Here is a 22,578-nt window from a genome sequence, read left to right as displayed (position 1 = left end):
TACAGTATTATATTTATGTGTGTGCTACATTTAATTTTATTTTCTATGCGAGTTGCCGTTTTGATTCTGGCAGCACAGAGATCTAAAATACTTTGGTTTTGGCTGCTTTCAAGTCAAGTCTCGATTCCAGGCGACGAGCTTCCTTTGATTTTCTTGGAAAGATTTTGGAAGGGGTTTTCCCGTGGCCCTTCCCCCCCCATAGCTGAGATTGACTGGCCCAAGATCATGCAGCTGCCTTTGTGCCCGAAGAGGAACTAGAACTCCTGGTAGCAATAGCCCTTAGACTTATATACCGCTTATTTATTTATTTATTTTTAATTTGTCAATTGCTTACAAGATAATAGGTGTAAGTAAAAACATAGTTATGAATACATGGATACATATAAGAAAAAAGGAACAATAGGACAGGGACGGTAGGCACGTTGGTGCGCTTATGCACACCCCTTCACGGTGCTTTACAGCCCTCTCTAAACCTATTGCCCCCAAGCAATCTGGGCCCTCCCAAAAGGTGCTTTTTTCAAGAGGCAACTGGATTTGGTTGAAACTCCAGAAAGTCCAATTGCCGCTTGAAAAAAAACACCTTTGGAACGACCATGGCTTGGATGACTGAGAATCTGCCGAAATAGGGGTCCTCTTTTTTACCCACCTCGGAAGGACGGAAAGCTTGAGTCAACCTTGAGCTGCTAACCATAACTAAGCACTGACCCACCACTCCATAATAAACATATTCCTGTTACTTTCCTCCCCCCCCCCGCAAGAAAATCACCCATTATTCCGAAACGAACGAACCCAGCACCTGTTCCGAAAATATTTTAATATCCCCCACCTTGCCTACTACCGCGTTTGTTAGAAGAGCGCCCTACTCTCAGTATCCGCCGGGTGCGCTCACTAAACCGAGGCCTGAGCTTCCGGAAACTCCGCCCCAACGCTCTGACGCCGGTTGCCTTGTTACGCTGCCTCGGCTCTCAACGGAGCGGCCGGGGGCTCGGTTTGCATCGGGGTGGGCTGGGGCTGGGTCGTCTCTTCTCTAGGCGGGAGAAGAGCTCGGCATGAATAAGTCGGAGATGGCGGACGAAGCTCTCTTCCTCTTGTTGCACAACGAAATGGTGTCCGGGCTTTACCGCGCCGCCGAGCAAGGCGATGGGGTGAGTGTGAAGTTTCTTCTCGCGGGTAGGAAAAAAGAAGGGAGCCCTTCGGGATTCCGGTTTGAGACCAGCTGCTCCTCCTCCTGAAGAGCCCAGGGCTTCTTCCAACTTCCAAACAGCTCTTTAGGCTGAGCAACCGGGGCACCTCTTTGGGGATCGTGCGGCGGGGGGCCCTGCCCGCAGTTTCTGTCAGGTTTCAGGGGCTGAACAGATAACTTGGACGGCGAACTCGGCGGTTTTTCGGGAGAAATCCGAGCAGGAGGGTGGGCACCGCTGGATTCATACGTTTCCCTTCCCGTCGTCGGCTGTGGAGGTTCTGGGTAACCCGGAATACTAGTGGGAGGGATGATTTGAAGGGAACAGAACATGGTTTGTTATCATAGTCTTATTCTACCCAAAGAAATGGTCTGGTTCATTTTTAAAAAAATAATGTCCAACCTTATTTTTCTATTGGTAAATGTATGGATTTACTTTTACAGATAAGTCCTTGACTTGTGACTGCAAGTGAGCCCAAAATTTCTGTTGCTAAGCAAGACAGTTAAGTGAGCTTTGCTCCATTGTACACCCTTTCTTACCACCCTTGTTAAGTGAACTACTGCAGTTAGTAACTTAACACCAGTGGTTAAGTTACTTGTCAGAAGGTCACAAAAGTTGATCACATGATCCCTCAGTACATTGCAGCTGTCATAACTAGGAGTCAGTTGCCAAGTGTCTCCATTTTGATCACGTGACCATAGGGATGCTGCAATCGTCACAAGTGTGAGAACCAGTCATATATTCCTTTTTTCAGTGCTGTTGTAATTTCAAGAGGTCACTAAATGAATTGTTACAAGCTGAGGACTACGTGTACTTATTTCTGAAGTTCCCTTCTTATAATGCATAATGCCTGCTCATTTGGGTGGGGATAGAGTAGATTCTGTCACTTGAATGAATGACAAAAACTTAACATTTGGAGGAGTTGTAAATCCCTATTCCTGCCAGTCCTGTTGGATGACTACAGAAGAGGCAAATCCCAACAGACTTGACTTTTTATGAAAGCTGACACAGTCTTGTTTCTTTTGCTAGTGGAATTTATCTTGATATCCAGTGAAGTGGCTTTGGGTACACCCGCCTGCTCTTGCAATTTTGACAGTACCAGCCTTTCTGATCCCCCATGATTGTGTTTTTGCTACAAACACTAACAGTTGTCTCTTATTAGCACAATACTGTAAAAGGATAACAGGTGCAATGTTTATTTCAGATGTATTGCTCTTACATGACAAATGTCACAATTGCTTTCATTTTGATTCTACTTTAAAATAGTTGAGAGAATAAGTAGAAGCGTTTAAAACCATTTTAAAATAGATTATTTATGACTGCAAGGTTCTCTTTTTGTAATTATAGGAAAATGGACGTTGTATTACAAAATTGGAAAACATGGGATTTAGAGTAGGACAAGGATTAATAGAAAGGTGAGTGTAGTGTTTATTTTCTCTTTTGACTACTACTTTTATTTTTTTACCATGGAGTTGTGTAATCTGTGGTGCCAGGGTCAAATGCTATTTCCCCAATCCCATTTTTATAGTCCGCAATGCCTAAAATAGGCATATTGCACTAAGAATAAACTTTTGAGGTTCTTGTTGACATTATCCAGTTTATAGTCCTGTGAGCTTCTAAAATTAAGTATGGCCATTGACCATGGCCTTCTTAAAGGACCAGAGTAAAATACTAAAGCTAGATCTTATATTGCCAGTTAGGAAGAAAGTGATTTGGATTGGTGTTTTTATCATTATAAAATACATAAGTTGTTATATTTTATAATTAATGTCAAGGGAATTATTGTTTGTATTACCCTATATGAAGATGATTAAGTGGTGTTGCTATTTGTGTCCCTTTCCTTTAGGTTCACAAAAGATACTGCCCGATTCAAAGATGAATTAGATATAATGAAGTTTATTTGCAAAGATTTTTGGACTACTGTATTCAAAAAACAAATTGATAATCTTAGGACTAATCATCAGGTATTGTAAGAACGAATAATGATTTGTAGAACAAGGAGTCAAACTATATTCAATTGCTGCGCTATTCTGTTCCTTTTCAGACATTTCAATTCAGCGCATAGGTAAATGGATGTTATAGGAGTCATGTTTATTTTTACATCAGTGCAGTTATTTTTCTCCTTGATGAGTGTCAGCAGTATTTATAGTCTTGGATAATATTTTCCTACACTTTCATTGTAATCTTAAAAACAATAATAAAAATTTATAGTGATAATTGTTGAATATAAAAATTAATCTGCTAATATGGCCAGTTTAATCATTATAAGTTAATGATACATTATACAGCATAATCCACTGACTTCTGTCGACATTTCTTCTACACTCAAAAGAAATGTCTACATTTCTGTGAATCTAGGATGTATCCCAATTCTGCTAAATACATATAGATGCATAGTAAATCACTTGCTAACATACCACTAAATGTTTGAGTCAGCTAACAATCCCCTTCTCATGAAACATTGATTTGAAGATTTTAAGTAATAAGAGAGTTTCTTTTTGTCTTTCTAGTCATAATAAAATCATAAATGCAAATTACTACTTCATTTGGCATATCTAGATCTCAGTTTTCCTCTGTACACTAGTACAATGTTTATATTCTGCTTTTCAAATGCATCTTTTATTTCCTATCAAATTTCTTAGGTCATGTTTGATTACTAGTCACCTTTCTACCCCTTTGTTACCTTTTTAAAAATCCCTACTTCTCTAACCTTTGTTTATTTTCTACTAATCTGAAACCTTTTAAAAGTTTTTTTAAAAAGTCTCTTTAAACACTGACTTGATTCTCTTATATTTTGGGGAACATGAGCCCAGTTGAACTTAAAAGCTCTGAAAAGTAGGCACTGACGGATTAATTTTTAAAGGTTGAAAACTTCTAAGTTGATTGAGGATAAAAGGACTATTGTTATAGTAGCAAAATTGCAAATGCATCCCTAATGAAAAATGTACAAACTCTTAATTTGGCTACATACCGGCAATCTTAACTAATTATATTGATACGTGGATCAGAGCTTTCTAAGAAATGTTTGAATGTAACAATATATGAATAGCAGGATATAAATATATTAAAAAATTTAAAGTGGAAAATGTTCATTTCTGCAGGGTATCTATGTACTTCAGGATAACAAATTTCGTCTATTGACTCAAATGTCTGCAGGAAAGCAATATTTGGAACATGCCCCTAAGGTATGGGTATTGTATTATAGTCAAAGTAGCTTTAAAATGTCAGTTCTTAATGGATTGTTATTAAGCCGCCTGGCTCTGTGTCTCCATACATATGTCGGGAAGAAGATGAAAATGTGGTTTCCTGCTTCTTCTCTTTCTCTTATGTGCACAGATAACATATTATCTATATTAAGCATAATATACATCATATACAACCTGTGTTTTAGGCCTTATATGCATACTGTGTTGATTTGTCTGAATATATGAGGAGCTAAAGCCTGGTAAAATGAGGAACTGTGTAGTGCCTACCAATCTTTTCTTCTTCACATCCAATTGAGGGAGAGTTCTGTTTTGATTTAGTGGAATGTGAGTAGAAATATCTCCAGTCTTGCTATTGATTATTGCAAAATCTAAAAGCGAGGCATAGGGACAATTTTGGGAAGGGCATAGGATATTGTGCTAGCATATGCAGTCCAATAATTCTACGTGGGTTAAAATGTTATTTTTACCTTTGAACAATATAACCACTATACTGTTATTTTTAATTTGTGAGACTGTTGTCTGAAATTTGGAAGATAAATATTGGATGGGAAACATGTATAAAAAATGTAACAGTTAAAAGATCTTATTTTGTTGTTGGAAAAAGAGCCAAATGGCCCTTGCCTTTCAAAATGGGTATGCTGATTCCAATCTCCTACATACCCTGGCTATTGTTTTTCTTATTCTGATAACCTTTAAGGTGTGCAATAATATGGTATAACTTCCATTGGAACTTGGGCAGAAAGATAAAAAATTATGTTTCAGAAATGGATCAAGACCCAAACCTTTCCATTCTCAATACATTCCCTCCATCCCTTTACTATTATAGCCCTATTATGCTGTACTTTATTATCCTTCTGGGAATAATGATAAATATTTTTAAATGAAGTCTGAAACAGAAGCAAATATAATTAAAAGTGCCTCTGTCCAATTTTTACCTTATTGAATCATTAATTGTTTGAAATTTGATGCTTCTTTCTTTCCAGGCTACAAAAATAAGTATAAGTTTTAACTGTATTTTGAGATTAGAGTTTTACCATGAATATTCTGCCTTGATATATCTTACAGTATTTGGCATTTACATGTGGACTAATTAGAGGCGCTTTATCAAATTTGGGAATAAAGAGTATTGTGACAGCTGAAGTTTCAACAATGCCTGCATGTAAGTATGTGCTGTATTAGCAAAATGAGATAAATCTGCTCTCCTGTGTAATTGTAAGAGAAAAGAAGTGAAATTACAAAACAATTGCTTTGAAAATTCAGATACTAGAACCGAAAAGTATACTGTACCTTAGTGTAAAATTAATGAGATGCCTAAGATGCATAATGTAACAGTAGTTATTGGCAGTAATGTTCAGCTAAAATTGTCAAGTTGAACAAGATACCTGTTTCAATTCACAAATCTTTTCCAAATGTCTGGAGATAGTTTTTCTCTACATGTGGTACAAAGCTGCATATAGTATATTCGTAGCACCAGGAATCAGAGCTACCTACTAGTTCTCTACTAGATTCCACAATTATGTTAGTTTCTCTGTTTGACAACTGTATGAAAATAGAGAATGCTGAATTATGCAAATTTAGATAGGAAATAATGAGATTTTTAGAATGTGAAAGTAATCAGTTGAGAAGGAAACAGATTGTAGTCTCATACTTAACTCCAGATAAGTTCTACTCATCAAGGCAGTGAACAGACTGCACTGTAAAATATAAATTGGAATGAACCTGAATATTAATAGAATTTATAGAAGTACATAAGGTTGTTTCTGATAAAACAATTATTCCTTAACTTGTTTTTTTTTGTTTGCAGGTAAATTTCAGGTGATGATACAGAAGATGTAAATATAAAATTCATTCTGTTGCTCTGTAAAATGGCAAAATGAACTGTATTTTATTTATAAAGCACATGAAGCTATTTTTTATTGTATTATTTGTCAAATAGATTTTTTCCAGAAGTGATTAAGTGTAATTTTTCATAATTTTCTGGTAGATTTTTAATTATCTACAATTTGTGGCCATGAATATGAATGTTTCATGTTTGTAAGGATGAATAAAATATCCTAAATAAATGCTAAGCCAAATATAGCCAAATCCTATACAATTTCAATTTTGCTGTATTGAAATGGGTAAGGGCCATAGAGCTGAGAATGGTACTCCTGCTTTTCAGTTCCAGAAAGAGTTTAGATATATTCCATACACAATAAAATTGCTTCAAGTGATCTTGCATAGTTTTTAAAATGCTGCATTTGCTTATCTAGCTGAAAGTTTCAAAATTACATAAACAATGTTAATCTAACAATTAAGCTTGAACTAGGTAGTTATTGTTCCAAATCATATTTAATGGGTGTATATAAGGTGTTGTCTGCTAATTATTGAAGTAATACAGATAAGTCTCATGCATTGCTAGAGTTTACATTTTGATTTATTGGATTTTCTTTGTAAGGTTGAGACTTCAAATAAGAACTTCAGATTAATGGTTTTCACATATTGGAATTAAAAACAGTGAAGCAGCAGCAGGGTAATATCAAAGCTGCCAATGAGTATACCCGAGTTGTATTTAGAAACCCTGCTCATCAAACTGAAATTGATAGTACATGGATACAATAACAAGAAGGTAGAATGATCGAACACCTTATATTCAAGAAGTAACCTTTTGCTCATAACTAAATACATCACTCAGAAAGATGTAGTCATTGATGTGGACTAGTTAAGGATTTGCCAGACGTAATAGTCAGAATCTAGCATGTTAGCAACAAAGACTTATTTATTGTTCATTCTTATCTGTTTCCAATCTTATGAAAAAGGTTATTGCAGTAGTTGGTGTGCAATTTGCAGATTCATGCTCAAAGAACAGGTGGCAGGCATGACTAGGAGATCCTATGTACAGATGATTCTGGAGCATCCTTTCCTGGACTGGAAGGAAATTTGCATACTTACTCAACCCTTGGTTACCAGCTGTTTGGATTATTGCAGTATGCTCTACATGGGACTGCCCTTGAAGACTTGGAAGTTACAACTGGTCCAGAATGTGATGGTGCATGTGGTGATGGGAGCTCTTAGGTTTACTCGCATAACATGTATTGTGTGATCTTCACTGGCTGTCAGTTTCCTTCTGGGTGCAGTCCAATCTGTTATTACCTTTAAAGTCTTACAGCACAAGTCTAAGTGATCTGTAGGACTTCCTCTTCCAAAGGACATCTACTCATCCTACCAGATCAGAAAGGGTGGGACACTCCTACTCCCTTAAACATTGCAATCTTATGGCATCTAGAAAGCATGGCTTCTCTGTGGAACTCCTTGAAGTTTGTCTAAAAGGTGCTTTTTCAAAAGGCAACTGGACTGTTTTTTCTTGAAGACATTTTGCTTCTCATCCAACAAGCTGCTTCAGTTCTGAAGAATTGAAGAAACAGAACTGAAGAAGCTTCTTGGATGAGAAGCAAAACTTCTTAAAAGAAAAAACGAAGTCCAGTTGCCTTTTGAAAAAAAACACCTTTCAGGCAACTGACCTGAATGATTGAGAACCTTCACAGACACCTTGAAGTCTGGTAGGCCTCTACCCTTCTATAAAGTATGAAGGGGGATATCCCCCTATGAGTGGGTTAGGATGAGGTAAATTAGATGATTTAACATGGATGTTGGGACCTTCAGCTTGTTGCTGGGTTTTTAATATTTATAGTTTAATGTATTATGTTGTATTGTTTTAATTACTGAATGGGAGCAGCTCAGAGTTTGATTTAAGATGGCTATAGTAAATGTTAAATCAACATAAACAGGTGAAACTTGAAAAATTAGAATATCGTGAAAAAGTTTTTATTTCAGTGATGCAACTTAAAAGGTGAAACTAATATATGAGATAGACTCATTACATGCAAAGAAAGATAGTTCAAGCCGTGATTTGTCATAATTGTGATGATTATGGCTTACAGCTCATGAAAACCCCAAATCCACAATCTCAGAAAATTAGAATATTACATGCAATCAATAAAACAAGGATTGTACAGAGAACAATATCGGACCTCTGAAACATATAAGCATGCATATGTACTCAATACTTGGTTTGGGCCCCTTTTGCAGCAATTATTGCCTCAATGCAGCGTGGCATAGAAGCTGTCAGCCTGTGGCACTGCTGAGGTGTTATAGAAGACCAGGATGCTTCAATAGTGGCTTTCAGTTCTTCTGCATTGTTTGGTCTCATGTCTCTCATCTTTCTCTTGGCAATGCCCCATAGATTCTCTATGGGGTTCAGGTCAGGTGAGTTTGCTGGCCAATCAAGCACAGTAATCTCATGGTCATTGAACCAGGTTTTGGTGCTTTTGGCAGTGTGGGCAGGTATCATGTCCTGCTGGAAAATGAAGTCAGCATCCCCATAAAGCTCATCTGTGGAAGGAAGCATGAAGAGCTCCAAAACAAGCTGTGTTGACCCTGGACTTAATGAAGCACAGTGGACCAACACCAGCAGATGACATGGCTCCCCAAATCAACACAGACTGTGGAAACTCCACACTGGACTTCAAGCATCTTGCAGTGTGTGCCTCTCCATTCTTCCTCCAGACTCTGGGTCCTTGGTTTCCAAATGAGATGCAAAAGTTGCTCTCATCAGAAAAGAGGAGTTTGGACCACTGAACAACAGACCAGTTCTGTTTTTCATTAGCCCAGGTAAGCTACTTCTGATGTTGTTTGTCAGGAGCGGCTTGACAAGAGGAATATGACATTTGAAGCCCATGTCCAGAATCCGTCTGTGTGTGGTGGCTCTTGATGCACTGACTCCAGCCTCAGTCCACTCCTTGTGAAAGTCCCCAACACTTTTGAATGGCCTTTTCTTGACAATCCTCTCCAGGCTGCAGTCACCCCTGCTGCTTGTTTTTCTTCCACTTTTCCCTTCCACATAACTTTCTATTAATGTGCTTTGATACAGCACTTTGAGAACATCCAACTTCTTTTGCAATTACCTTTTGAGGAGGGTGTCAGTGGTTTTCTGCACAACTATCAGGTCTGCAGTCTTTCCCATGATTGTGCTTCCTACTGAACCAGACTGAGAGACCATTTAAAGGCTCAGGAACCCTTTGCAGGTGTAATGGCTAAATTAGCTGATTAGTGTGGGACACTTTGAGCCTAGAATATTGAACCTTTTCACAATATTCTAATTTTCTGAGGTTGTGGATTTGGGGTTTTCATGAGCTGTAAGCCATAATCACCTCAATTATGACAAATCACAGCTTGAATTATCTTGCTTTGCATGTAATGAGTCTATCTCATATATTAGTTTTACCTTTTAAGTTGCATTACTGAAATAACTGAACTTTTGCACATATTCTAATTTTTTGAGTTTCACCTATAGATCAGGATTGAATTATGGAGTCCTTGTACTCTCTGATATTATCTAGTTGGGTAGTTAAATATCTGCAAGCCACCAACCAAGATCTGAGAATACCAAGGACTCTGATCAGGCTTTGCTACAATTCTACATACAGAATTAGTATTTGATTTTGTCAACCTATTAGTCAAAGGAAGTTGTATAGATCAGCTTGGTATCAGGACTGGATTTACGGAAGGATCATAGAAGATGGGAACACCTGGGTGAATTTTGTTCTTCCAAGTTAAGCAGGTTTGTACCCTTGTTCAGACTTGAAGGGGGGGACCAGTAAGAAATCCCAGAGCTTTAGGGTAGACTGGACAGCTGAGGAACATTCTGAAGAAAGGCAATGGCAAACTATTTCCATGGTGTTTCCAAGAGAACAATGTGGATTCATTGTCTGAATTAAGACAGTATTTTAAAGCCTCCATGTTTACACTTAAATGTTTAAAATGTTATTGTTCAACATAAATAGCCTTTTTGATTAGTTTGCTTCAATTCTGGGTTTTAATAAGACACCGATTTACTGTGTAGTACCTCAAAGAGAGACACATAGTTTGTATGTAGATCAAACAAGCTGAATTATGGACAATAGTTTGTAAGAAAATATTTTATTAACATCTCTACTTGCTAAAATCAGTTTATTTTCTTAAAAAAAACCCCAAGTATCCACTAAGGTCACATTGGAACATGTGGTGCATCCATTCTTCATACTTCAATCTGAAAGTACTGCCTGCCTGCCTGTGAAAGATTAACAACTTGTGCATGTATAGTTTTCAGATGTTTATCAGGATGCCTCGTCAGCCAGGTCATATTGGTCAAAATACCTGTTAAGTGGGAGGAAAAAAATCCACAAACATTACAAATATTACTATAATCTTCAAGACAAATCTTGAATAAATGTAAGAAAGAAAGGCAGTATTTCACTATATAGCTTGTTTCGATTTTCATTTAGTTGGATACTGATATGAGAATTATACTATTTTAACTACTCTTTGGTGTGTTTCAATGCAGGACACCCTGAATTGATCTTTGCATGGAATCATAGATCATGTGATTCAAGGCCTAGCATTTGAAGCTAGGACAGCATGGAGAGATCTTATAAAAGAGGCTGCAATCATCATTGAATTTTATTATGCAATTTTAAGCACTCGTCTCTTTACAATACATAATACTGAGGAGACATGAGAAAGGCACAGGTGAAATCAGAGAAAGAGAAATGATATGGCTGTATATTATTGCCAATGAATGTTGTAATATTACATAACATAATCCAACAATTGATTTAATCCTTTTTAAGTCTCTGGAAAGAAACAAAATATAGAGTTGGGTAAAATTACAATTATTATTGCAAAACAATGCTCATGTAAGTAATGGTGCAGACTTGAGAATAATGGTGGAGAGATTGATTTCTTTAATTAGTATACTAATTAAAATAATTTGCCATACCTTCCAACCAAACAAATCAACAAGTTTAGAGCAGATACTTTTTCATCATTCTTGTTCTCCTGCATTAGAGGGAAGAAAAGTATTTAAGTAGTTTGTTTCACCAAATTTCAAGCAATTGTCTTATGTCAACAACTGTGACAAATTTCCAACAAATTACGATGGATTTTGGCAACTATCTGTGATTGATAGCTCTACTAAACACATTTCTAGAAAACACTTTTAGATATTCATTAAATTCATCAAAGACTAAACAACGTCACTTTTGAACAGTTAGTATAACTCATATTGTCCTTTTCTCAAGTTTTGACTATCATTCTGAAATATCAAAGTACCAAATGAAAAATGTACATATTTCAAGGAAATGATGGCTTCAAATTATTAGCATGATCAGGATCTTCTAATATTCCTCTTCAATTATCAACTAATTCAGCTTACCTCCAGAACTCTCACTTCAGAGCATTTCCTAGCCAGTTGTCGAATTAGAGAGTGAGCCTCTGGTAATAATGGTTTCTCCAGACAAGCTAACAAAGCATAAAGCCATCTGCCCTAGAGAAATGTTAAGAAATTGCAAGAAGAATTTAAAGATAAAATTATCTTTGCATTGCTTCTTTGTACCTCTATGAACACATCCATGTCAGTTTATTGGTAACAATGCAAATCATTTACCTTGTCATCTGTTTTTCTTTTTTTGTTTTGCTACATTGCTCAAAAAAATAAAGGGAACACAAGAATAAGACATCCTAGATCTGAATGAATGAAATATTCTTATTAAATACTTTGTTCATTGCATAGTTGAATGTGCTGAAAACAAAATCACACAAAAATTATCAATGGAAATCAAATTTAGCAACCCATGGAGGTCTGGATTTGGAGTGACACTCAAAATTAAAGTGGAAAAAAACACTACAGGCTGATCCAACTTTGATGTAATGTCCTTAAAGCAAGTCAAAATGAGGCTCAGTAGTGTGCGTGGACTCCACATGCCTGTATGACCTCCCTACAATGCCTGGGCATGCTCCTGATGAGGTGGTGGATGGTCTCCTGAGGGATCTCCTTCCACACCTGGACTAAAGCATCCCCCAACTCCTGGACAGTCTGTGGTGCAATGTGGCGTTGGTGGATGGAGCGAGACATGTTGTCCCAGATTTGCTCAATTGGATTCAGTTCTGGGGACCAGGCAGACCAGTCCATAGCATCAATACCTTTGTCTTGCAGGAACTGCTGACACACTCCAGCCACATGAGGTCTAGCATTGTCTTGCATTAGGAGGAATCCAGGGCCAACCGCACCAGCATATGGTCTCACAAGGGGTCTAAGGATCTCATCTCAGTACCTAATGGCAGTCAGGTTACCTCTGGCGAGCACATGGAGGGCTGTGCAGCCGCCTAAAGAAATGCCACCCCACACCATTACTGACCCACTGCCAAACCGGTCATGCTGGAGGATGTTGCAGGCAGCAGAACGTTCTCCACGGTGTCTCCAGACCCTGTCACGTCTGTCACATGCTCAGTGTGAACCTGCTTTCATCTGTGAAGAGCACAGGGCGCTAGTGGTGAAATTGCCAATCTTGGGATTCTCTGGCAAATGCCAAATGTCCTGCATGGTGTTGGGCTATAAGCACAACCCCCACCTGTGGACATCGGGCCCTCAAGACACCCTCATCGAGTCTGTTTCTGACCGTTTGAGCAGCCACATGCACATTTGTGGCCCGCTGGAGGTCATTTTGCAGGGCTCTGGCAGTGTTCCTCCTGTCGTGTCCTTGCACAAAGGTGGAGATAGCGTTCCTGATGCTGGGTTGTTGCCCTCCTACGGCCTCCTCCACGTCTCCTGATGTACTGGCCTGTCTGTCTCCTGGTAGCGCCTCCATGCTCTGGACACTACGCTGACAGACACAGCAAACCTTCTTGCCACAGCTCGCATTGATGTGCCATCCTGCATGAGCTGCACTACCTGAGCCACTTGTGTGGGTTGTAGACCTCCTCTCATGCTACCACTAGAGTGAAAGCACCGCCAGCATTCAAAAAAGACCTAACCATCAGCCAGAAAGCATAGGAACTGAGAAGTGGTCTGTGGTCACCACCTGCAGAACCACTCCTTTATTGGGGATGTCTTGCTAACTGCCTATGCTTTCCACCTGTTGTCTGTTCCATTTGCACAACAGCATGTGAAATTGATTGTCAATCAGTTTTGCTACCTAAGTGGACAGTTTGATTTCACAGAAGTGTGATTGACTTGGAGTTACATTGTGCTGTTTAAGTGTTCCCTTTATTTTTTTTGAGCAGTGTATTTTCAATACAGATTTGGGATTTCCCAGTCGTCCCTGCTTCAAGCAGTTATTAGGTTTAATTTTGTTATTAAAGTTTTTAAATGAGATTTTAAGAAACCACTAAACTTCACTTGGAGGGAAAATAGATTGTTTTTGAAGGCATGGTGATAAGACCACAGGTAAATAGGTACAAAGATCAAAATCAATTAATGCAGATATTTAATAGAACTTATAGATGAAAGAGGACCAGTCTTTTCAGAATCTGGGTATGACTGCACAAAGCCAGTACACATTTTAAAAACCTTATACAGTAATGGCTTATGAGGCTTTGTGTGAGAATGGTAAATTGTTTTACAGATTTCACATGAGAACTATAATATTTTGTATTCAAATAAAAATTTTTAATGAGAAGGACTGAGAAAGCAATTCAGGGTACAGTGGGTGCTGACTTGCTATTCCTTTGTCGAGTCTTGTGTACAGCATGAACCAACTACAGTATAGAAATTAAAATACTCTTCAATGTTGTAACAAACAGATTTAAAATTTAGCTTTAGAGATGCAATTTAAAAGTTACAGGTTTTAATTCAATTTTTATACAACTATGGTATACATTGAATCAATATGAAAGGAATATAGATACTAAGAAATGAAGGCAATTCAAAATTCTAAAAGAGCCCATTTAAATCAGTCATTTTAGGGGGAACATATCCTTTTTATAGGTTTATTCAAAGCTACAGAAGTACTCATGTTGACAATTCCAGATTAAAATCAATTATTAATAAACCAATTAATTTCCTTCAATTTTAATTTCAACGGGGATAATGCCTCTTATAACATAAAACTGCAAGTTACCAGTTCTGGAGTAAATTCTTTTTCCACCAGCCAGTTTGTCAAGTATTCTAAGACACTGGTCACTGTTGCCTTTTAGAATAGAAAAACAGCTTTTACAATTTTGCATGGTGGTTTGTTCTTTCCCAGTGCACTGCACAGATTTATAATTAGAAATTTTATACAAATGCTAGAAGAATTCAATATATGAGTAATTACTACAAAAAAGTAAAATTTTTAATCTTATGAAATAGTTGCTAAAACAGCTTGTCAAAAAAAGAATTTTGAAAAGTAAGCAAGATAGTATAATGAAAATATATATTATAGTTTTTATATATTAAAGCAAATTAAAAGATCCATTAGGATTACAGACAAAAATAATCAAATTTCACCCCTTCTATTAATCTTCTGTTTTGTTTACATCTTTTTTTTGTAACACTCTCTTTTCTAAGGTATGTTACTGGATTCTTTGGGTTATAGGCTCTCCTAATCATTTTTTTAATGTTCACAGCAAAATAGAAAATTGTTTTGTTTCAAGTGAAAGGGGGTCATATAAATTTTTATAAAAATGGAAATAACTATGTATGCCACTGATTCCTATTAGGATACTTTCTATTATAATTATGATTATTAGTAAGTGACCTGAGAGAAACCTGAGGCCGGAAAACATTGCTTCTCCATCATAGAACCTATGTTACAGAACAGCCTCTCTTCAGCAGATAGATTCAGTGGGAATTTTCCAGAAGCTTTTAAAGGCACAATTCATCTGGAGAATCTCTTAAGAAATGGTTATTCTTAATTGTGCAAAATTTTAATTTGTTGTTAGCTGTCATAAGTGTAGAAAATTCACACACATACAATTAAAACAATCCGTCTATATCTGAATAAATGATAGAAGAGCTATAAAAATTTGGCCATCAACAAGGCAAATATTACTTTACTGAACTCTCTGAAATTCCTGATGCTTTGTTAGCTGCAGCCTAGCAGGTCAAAAAGGGAAATAGAAAATTATTTGTGTCTCTCCATCTTTTATGGGCCTTTTAAAAAAATCTTTCCTCTTATTACAAAACAATTTAGATCTAACATATTTAAAACATACTTATCACTCTTTTACAGCTAAGAATCTTCAGGGTTCTTCAGATCTTGAGCAATACATTTCTATTTGGGATTACAAATAGTCCTTGACTTACAACCATTCATTTAATGGCCATTCAAAGTTATAACAGCACAACAAAAAGTGATTTACATTTTTTCACACTTATGACCATTGCAGCATATCCATATTCACGCGATCAAAATTGAAGTGCTTGGCATCTGGTTCATATTTATGACGGTTGCAGTGTCCTTTTGCAATCTCTGATAAAGTCAAAGCCAGATTCACTTAATAATTCTAGCAAGAAAAGTCATAAAATGAGGCAAAATTAACTGTTTCACTTAGCAACAGAAATTTTTGGCTTAATTATGATCGAAAGTCAAGGACTACCTCTCTCCAAGTTCAGGTTTTTGAAGCAAGCTATGGAGGCAGGTAGAGAAAAAAAGGTAGATTCACCACACCAAGACTGAATGGAAATGAAACTGACAATAAAAGTAAAGTACCTGATTCATTCTGCTAACAATGCTCAGCAATGGAGGAAAGCCAATCTGAATGAAAAGAAACAAAAATATGTTGGATTTTAAAAAATGGTTGGAAACCTAAATACTTAAATTAATTTCAGATCTGAACACTAGTGTGCAATTGTCATTTTTTAGGAGAGATTGTATAGATATTTCCAACATTTAGAGCTTTGTTAAAATAAATTTTATTTACTGAAAACATTTACATAGCTGCCCATCCTATGACAACTTCTGTGTGGCTTTCATAATGTAATTAAACTCTAGAAATATATGCAACAAATACTATTTGCTTCTCCTGAAGTTTACATTTCCAAAACCAGTTCCTGATATCTATTTATCTAAACATTAAAGCCTGCTTTTCTAATGTATATGCACAACCATATTCCCCACAAGTAAAACCAGTACATAATTAAGCTCATTTGAAAGAGAAATAACCCCCCCACCCCCAAATACAATCTCCAATACAATAATGTTATTCTTCTTAGTAATAGTTTTCTAAAATGGCTCCTAGGGTAGTATGGCCATTGAGAAGACCTGTTTAACCCTACCAAATGTGCTGCTAGTATCACTGGGATTCTGAATATTTTCTATTTAATATATAGAATCAATATTTTAGGTATATGCAGCAACAAGACAGACCCATTTTGTTGGATAAGGGATTATATTGTAAATATTTTAAGGATGATCATATGTCCAATCTTCATACATATTTCAGAACATGCATGCAAACTCTGGATCAAAATATAGCTATTTAAAGGTGATATAATTATTTAGGACAGATTTAATACTCACCTGTACATAATCAATTCCTGGACTTTCATCACTTGAGATTTGATCTGTTAATTCTAAATACAACTTTTCACCTAAGCAGAATTTTTTCCAACCTTCCTCATCATCTGTTGTGGGCTGAACAATTAAAAAAACAACAACTCAAGTTATGTTTTCTATTTCATAAATGGATTCGGGTTTGTTCTTTCCCCCCCTCCCACAAATATTTTCCTTTTTTAAAGTTCTGCAGCCTTTATTTTTAATTTAAAACAGTTAACGGAGGGTTGACGTAGGAGATCCAGGGCTGGGCTGGCTGGGCATCATCAGTAGCAGAAGTCACCCACAAAATAGGGGGAGGGGAAGGAGGCTGCCAGAGGAAAAAGTTTCATAATTTTTAGCTGAAGAATGCTGTCAATGTATATATAAAGGCCTACACATGAACCAAATATAACTTCTGAACTCTATTTGAATCTCAATGTGTAGGACTGCAGGCATCAGAGTAGAAACCAGGAACTGAGTTCTAATCTTGTCTTAGGCACAAAGCCAGGTGGGGAACCTTGGGCTAGTCACTCTCAGCCCTAGAAAGGAGGGAATGGCAAAGCACTTCTGAAAAAACATTGTCAAAAAATCTGTATGAACTTGTTTAGGTATCTTCTGAGAATCTGATACAACTGGAACAGAAGAAAAAAAAATCGTATATGTAAATTGATAGTATGCTGAAAATATATTTTACTTGCCATTGTTACATTGCTGTCCAAATGTTGTGCTTTCCAGTGATCCCTGTGCTTGTTCACACTCTAAAAGATAAACATTTGATCAATTACAATATTCTAATTAACAAACATTTGATCACGTTAACATATATTTGCAGGTGGTAGACACTATACATAGAAATGGCATTCTTCTCACACACAACAAAAATGCCTCTTCTGTGATTATGCTTGCTGAATTATTCGTTTGGATTGATAAACATTCCTTTCTGCTTTAGAGTGGCTATTCTTAGTCCTATGGAGATTTAATTATTACCTTCATTTATACAATCAATTAAATTTAAATCCATCAGTCCTATTGTTAAAAAGGATTTAGCAGGGATAGCATGCTCCAAATTCCTTTTATTAAATAAGTGATTTTGTTGGACACAGAAATTCTACCTTTTTTGTTTAAGTGTCTACCCTGTAGAAAGGTAATCCCTCTTGACATCTAGATGGTCCCAATCCTGTTAAATTTTCATCTAGCACTCAAGACCTGGCTGTTTCCCCTGGCATTTGGGCCAGTAGACTAGGTGAGTTCTATTGGCTGATGTTTTTATTGTAAATTGGTATTGTGGTTTGAGTTTGTTTACAACATTGGACATACACTGCTCAAAAAAATAAAGGGAAGACAAAAATAAGACATCCTAGATCTGAATGAATGAAATATTATTAAATACTTTGTTCATTAAATAGTTGAATGTGCTGACAAAATCACACAAAAATTATCAATGGAAATCAAATTTAGCAACCCATGGAGGTCTGGATTTGGAGTTACACTCAAAATTAAAAGTGGAAAAAAACACTACAGGCTGATCCAACTTTGATGTAATGTCCTTAAAACAAGTCAAAATGAGGCTCAGTAGTGTGTGTGGCCTCCACATGCCTGTATGACCTCCCTACAATGCCTGGGCATGCTCCTGATGAGGTGGCGGATGGTCTCCTGAGAGATCTCCTCCCACACCTGGACTAAAGCATCCCCCAACTCTTGGACAGTCTGTGGTGCAATGTGGCATTGGTGGATTGAACGAGACATGATGTCCCAGATGTGCTCAACTGGTTTCAGGTCTGGGGAATGGGCGGGCCAGTCCATAGCATCAATGTCTTTGTCTTGCAGGAGCTGCTGACAAACTCCAGCCACATGAGGTCTAGCCTTGTCTTGCATTAGGAGGAACCCAGGGCCAACCGCACCAGCATATGGTCTCACAAGGGGTCTGAGGATCTCATCTTGGTACCTAATGGAAGCAGGCTACCTCTGGCAAGCACATGGAGGGCTGTGCAGCCGCCTAAAGAAATGCCACCCCACACCATTACTGACCCACTGCCAAACCGGTCATGCTGGAGGATGTTGCAGGCAGCAGAACGTTCTCCACGGTGTCTCCAGACCCTGTCACGTCTGTCATGTGCTCAGTGTGAACCTGCTTTCATCTGTGAAGAGCACAGGGCGCCAGTGGCGAATTTGCCAATCTTGGTGTTCTCTGGCAAATGCCAAATGTCCTGCATGGTGTTGGGTTGTAAGCACAACCCCACCTGTGGACGTCTGGCCCTCAAGACACCCTCATGGAGTCTGTTTCTGACTGAGCAGCCACATGCACATTTGTGGCCCGCTGGAGGTCATTTTGCAGGGCTCTGGCAGTGTTCCTCCTGTCGTGTCCTTGCACAAAGGTGGAGGTAGCGTTCCTGATGCTGGGTTGTTGCCCTGCTACGGCCTCCACGTCTCCTGATGTACTGGCCTGTCTCCTGGTAGCACCTCCATGCTCTGGACACTACGCTGACACAGCAAACCTTCTTGTCACAGCTCGCATTGATGTGCCATCCTGGATGAGCTGTACTACCTGAGCCACTTGAGTAGGTTGTAGACCTCCTCTCATGCTACCACTAGAGTGAAAGCACCGCCAGCATTCAAAAATGACCAAACCATCAGCCAGAAAGCATAGGAACTGAGAAGTGGTCTGTGGTCACCACCTGCAGAATCACTCCTTTATTGGGGATGTCTTGCTAACTGCCTATGCTTTCCACCTATTCTCTGTTCCATTTGCACAACAGCATGTGAAATTGATTGTCAATCAGTGTTGCTACCTTAGTGGACAGTGTGATTGACTTGGAGTTACATTGTGTTGTTCCCTTTATTTTTTTGAGCAGTGTATACTATTTGGATTTTTATTCTAACTTTGGTTTTAATGCTGCATAACAGGGCCCCCACATTCTTCTCAATGACCCCCTTCATAAAGTTTCAAACTGTTCATTGATCTTCTAAGCATTTATTACAAGAAAATACATATTACTTTTCTATTATTGCAAATAACAATGACCAATAACACCATCAAATATCCATATCTGTCTATCCCAGATCCTTTGGAAGGACTTGATAGCAAGACAAAAATGCCAAATTGAATTTGAACATCTGGCTGACTATGCAACCATAATAGCAACAAAACCACCCTGCTTGAAACTGCCCATGTTCTTAGATGCCACTTTAATAATTCTTATATCCTTGGTTAGGATTTGAATTAAGTTTGCATCTTGGATTGTAAATATAACTGTAGATTACTCGACATAATAACCAACAATCCTACGACCTTTGGGGATTGATATTGACCACTTAACAGAACTTTGTTGTATATTATCCAGTGTCACCTTTGTTTTTACAAACTCTATAAATAAATTGTTATTTTATTTTGGCATTCACTTTATAACTGATATTTAAGCCTTCAAGTGGAATATTAGTACTAGTGCATTTAATACTATTTTATTACATATGTATTTATATGTAAATGCAGTATGAAACCTAACTTTTCCCATAATATCAAGTTTGTGAGGCATAGTTGGCTGAGAGGCACCCAATGAGTTCTACACCTTGGGAAATCTCACTGATGGCAAACAACAATAGTAGTAAAGTGCCAGCTTCCTAAAAATGGGAATTATGGCTGTAAAGACCAGAATAAGTACATAAGAAACACTCAACATAAAATCACTTTTGTATACTTGCATGTATGTATGTATACCTGGCGTATGGTTGAAAAATGAGACACTTGTTGCTGTTGCCATTTCAGTGTTGGAGAGTATCCTTCAGGAGCAGGTTGACACCCTGAAAGCTTAAAAAAAACACAGGCAACACAATGAGAATATTAAGAATGTCATATTAATTCACACAAACACATAATTGTTTTTCAAAAATGCAGGACTACCTACAATGAAAAGATGAAAGAATTTGCTTAAATGGCAACATTGATCTGTTTGATCATGGAGAAAACAATAAGTACTTTTCTAAAAGACTGGAAACACTTTAACTTTTTTTTTATTAAAAATGGATAAAAACGCCTTGATGATTTTTGAATTTTCTGCTTGAAGAAGATCAAATATGGGAAAACATGAATTATGTGATGTAACTTGTTAAGGAGATGAGTAATATTAAGTATGCTGGTAACTGCTGTAAGAAAGATCAGAAGTTGCTTCTTTAAATATTTTCCCTTTTCTTATTCTTTTTACTGTTCTTTTTAATCTTTTTTCTTAAACAGAAAAAATATAGAAAATAGAATTATCTTCTATCTGTTTAAAAATTCTAATAATAATAAAAGAATGTCATATTCAATGTTAAAACAGCCTTTTCCATTTTGTAGGACTAGCCACCATGCAGATGGATTATGGCAATCTTTTAATAGTATTATATTGTTCACATCCAATCACCATGAGAAGTATACTTTTATTTTATAATGCTTATAATAATGATTTTTTAAAAACCTACTGAAATATTTAGAGTCTGCTTCTTTTTCAGTTTCTTGGGATCAATCTGGGCCACAACAACATCAGGACATTTTGCAGCTTCAATCCTACAAAATAAAAATGTTTGCAATTTTAAGTGTTTTTTGATTTCTAATTAAACCTAATTTAGGAATTAAAGAATTAAGCCTGGCAAATCCTTAAAATTTATTCCAGCATTGTCTGCTTATCAGTCTTGAGTTTTTCAAAATAAGACAAAGTGGATGGGATTGTTACATGTCAAAGACTCTATTCTAATGGATTACAGTTTGAACAAAACTAGGATATAGGATGTATTCTTTGAAATGCTGCCGTAATGAACTTAAGTTTTAAAATTGATTTAGATTCACGGCACAATGCAAAAATATTTCTAGTGTTTTTCATTCCATTTAATCAAGCTTTGCAGATCATTTAATTATACTAGGTCTGCATGACTTATTTATCGTTTGGAGAAGAGCCGAGAACCAATATTACTGAGTTAAACACACACACACACACAAATTAGCAAATCCCGAAAAATCACTATGAAAAGGCCAATATGAATGGATTCCAAGCCGCATTTCAGTATTATCCTATATTCATGCAGTAAATCCCACCACCACCAAAGCAAACCGCCATATTGCATTACCAGTAGCAACACTATACTCAGGCGAATCTCTGAAGTACCTTGTCAGGTCCTACCAGAACCGTTCACCATTACAGAAGAAACGCTTTACTCCCGTGCTTTACTCCCGCATAGGAGTAAATATAAATATAGCGCCCATCTCATATACATGTTAGCGCCGGGTTGACCCCATCCCACTTCGCCCACTCAACCAAGCGCAGCCCCATCCCCAAACCGCCTTCCCATCCAACGGGGAACGCCACCACCGACCAATGAACTTACTGGACCCGCTTTAAATACTCTTGGGGGGTTCGTGGGGGTACCGTAGGGTCGAAGTCTTCCGCGAGGTCGCAATCCTCTACAGGTAAGAGGCGGGGCATCAACTCTTCCACCGTAGACTCCATCGCGCCGCTCAAAGCGCGCCTCGGCCTCGCCCAGCACTGGCAACGCTCACGCGCAGAGATCCCGACGCTCCTGGTGGCGCCACGTTTGCGGCTGGCGAATCGAATCCAACCAAGTGCGCACGCGCGCGTTTTTTCCCTCCGGCAAGGGGCTGAATGTGAGCGGGGAGCGGGTGGTTTGATTTTCTTGAAGCTTCTTCCTTTTCGGAACCGAATAACTCGGCGCCGCGTTTTATTTTGTGTTTGGACGCTTTTCTGTCTGCAGTTCTAGCTCTAACGAGTGGAATTTCCTCAAGAGAGCTTGTGTAAACCGATTGCAGGTAGTCCTCGACTTACGACCACAACAGAGCCCAGCATTTCTGTTGCTAAGCGAGACTTATTGAAATTTTGTCCCATTTTATGACCT

General features: G+C 37.7%; 2 protein-coding genes across 3 annotated transcripts; one reads left to right on the top strand and one right to left on the bottom strand.

Annotated features, from left to right (window-relative positions):
- Positions 1-922: 922 nt before the first annotated feature.
- Positions 923-6,450, top strand: TRAPPC6B (trafficking protein particle complex subunit 6B). 2 transcript variants are annotated; one of them, XM_026711446.2, is made up of 6 exons: positions 923-1,145; positions 2,529-2,596; positions 3,028-3,145; positions 4,283-4,366; positions 5,453-5,546; positions 6,192-6,450. In XM_026711446.2, exons 1-6 carry the CDS (start codon positions 1,050-1,052, stop codon positions 6,221-6,223), a joined length of 492 nt encoding a protein of 163 aa, XP_026567231.1. In that variant the 5' UTR covers positions 923-1,049; the 3' UTR covers positions 6,224-6,450. The 2 variants fall into 2 exon arrangements, with proteins under 2 accessions (XP_026567231.1, XP_087778049.1); XM_087921923.1 differs by lacking the exon at positions 4,283-4,366.
- A 3,882-nt stretch (positions 6,451-10,332) lies between these two features.
- Positions 10,333-22,276, bottom strand: GEMIN2 (gem nuclear organelle associated protein 2). The gene is made up of 10 exons (XM_026711429.2): positions 22,054-22,276; positions 21,154-21,238; positions 20,414-20,503; positions 17,397-17,456; positions 16,684-16,797; positions 15,874-15,918; positions 14,302-14,370; positions 11,619-11,729; positions 11,184-11,242; positions 10,333-10,561 (listed from the first exon to the last, which is right to left on the bottom strand). Exons 1-10 carry the CDS (start codon positions 22,173-22,175, stop codon positions 10,522-10,524), a joined length of 795 nt encoding a protein of 264 aa, XP_026567214.1. The 5' UTR covers positions 22,176-22,276; the 3' UTR covers positions 10,333-10,521.
- Positions 22,277-22,578: the final 302 nt, after the last annotated feature.

The sequence above is a fragment of the Pseudonaja textilis genome, chromosome 1, assembly GCF_049901715.1.
Source record: "Pseudonaja textilis isolate UNSWEBS1 chromosome 1, rPseTex1.2, whole genome shotgun sequence".
In the NCBI taxonomy this organism is placed as follows: Eukaryota; Metazoa; Chordata; class Lepidosauria; order Squamata; family Elapidae; genus Pseudonaja; species Pseudonaja textilis.
This window is presented reverse-complemented; position numbering and strand designations above follow the sequence as displayed.

Excerpts from the sequence above, each read along its gene's own strand:
- TRAPPC6B (XM_026711446.2), top strand. The coding sequence starts at position 1,050 with ATGAATAAGTCGGAGATGGCGGACGAAGCTCTCTTCCTCTTGTTGCAC. Across the intron at positions 1,146-2,528 it reads CCGCCGAGCAAGGCGATGGG|GAAAATGGACGTTGTATTAC; the intron begins GTGAGTGTGAAG and ends TTGTAATTATAG. Across the intron at positions 4,367-5,452 it reads ATTTGGAACATGCCCCTAAG|TATTTGGCATTTACATGTGG; the intron begins GTATGGGTATTG and ends TATATCTTACAG.
- GEMIN2 (XM_026711429.2), bottom strand. The coding sequence starts at position 22,175 with ATGGAGTCTACGGTGGAAGAGTTGATGCCCCGCCTCTTACCTGTAGAG. Across the intron at positions 16,798-17,396 it reads TGGACAGCAATGTAACAATG|CCCACAACAGATGATGAGGA; the intron begins GCAAGTAAAATA and ends TTAATTGTTCAG. Across the intron at positions 11,730-14,301 it reads AAGAATTTACTCCAGAACTG|GGCAGATGGCTTTATGCTTT; the intron begins GTAACTTGCAGT and ends ACATTTCTCTAG.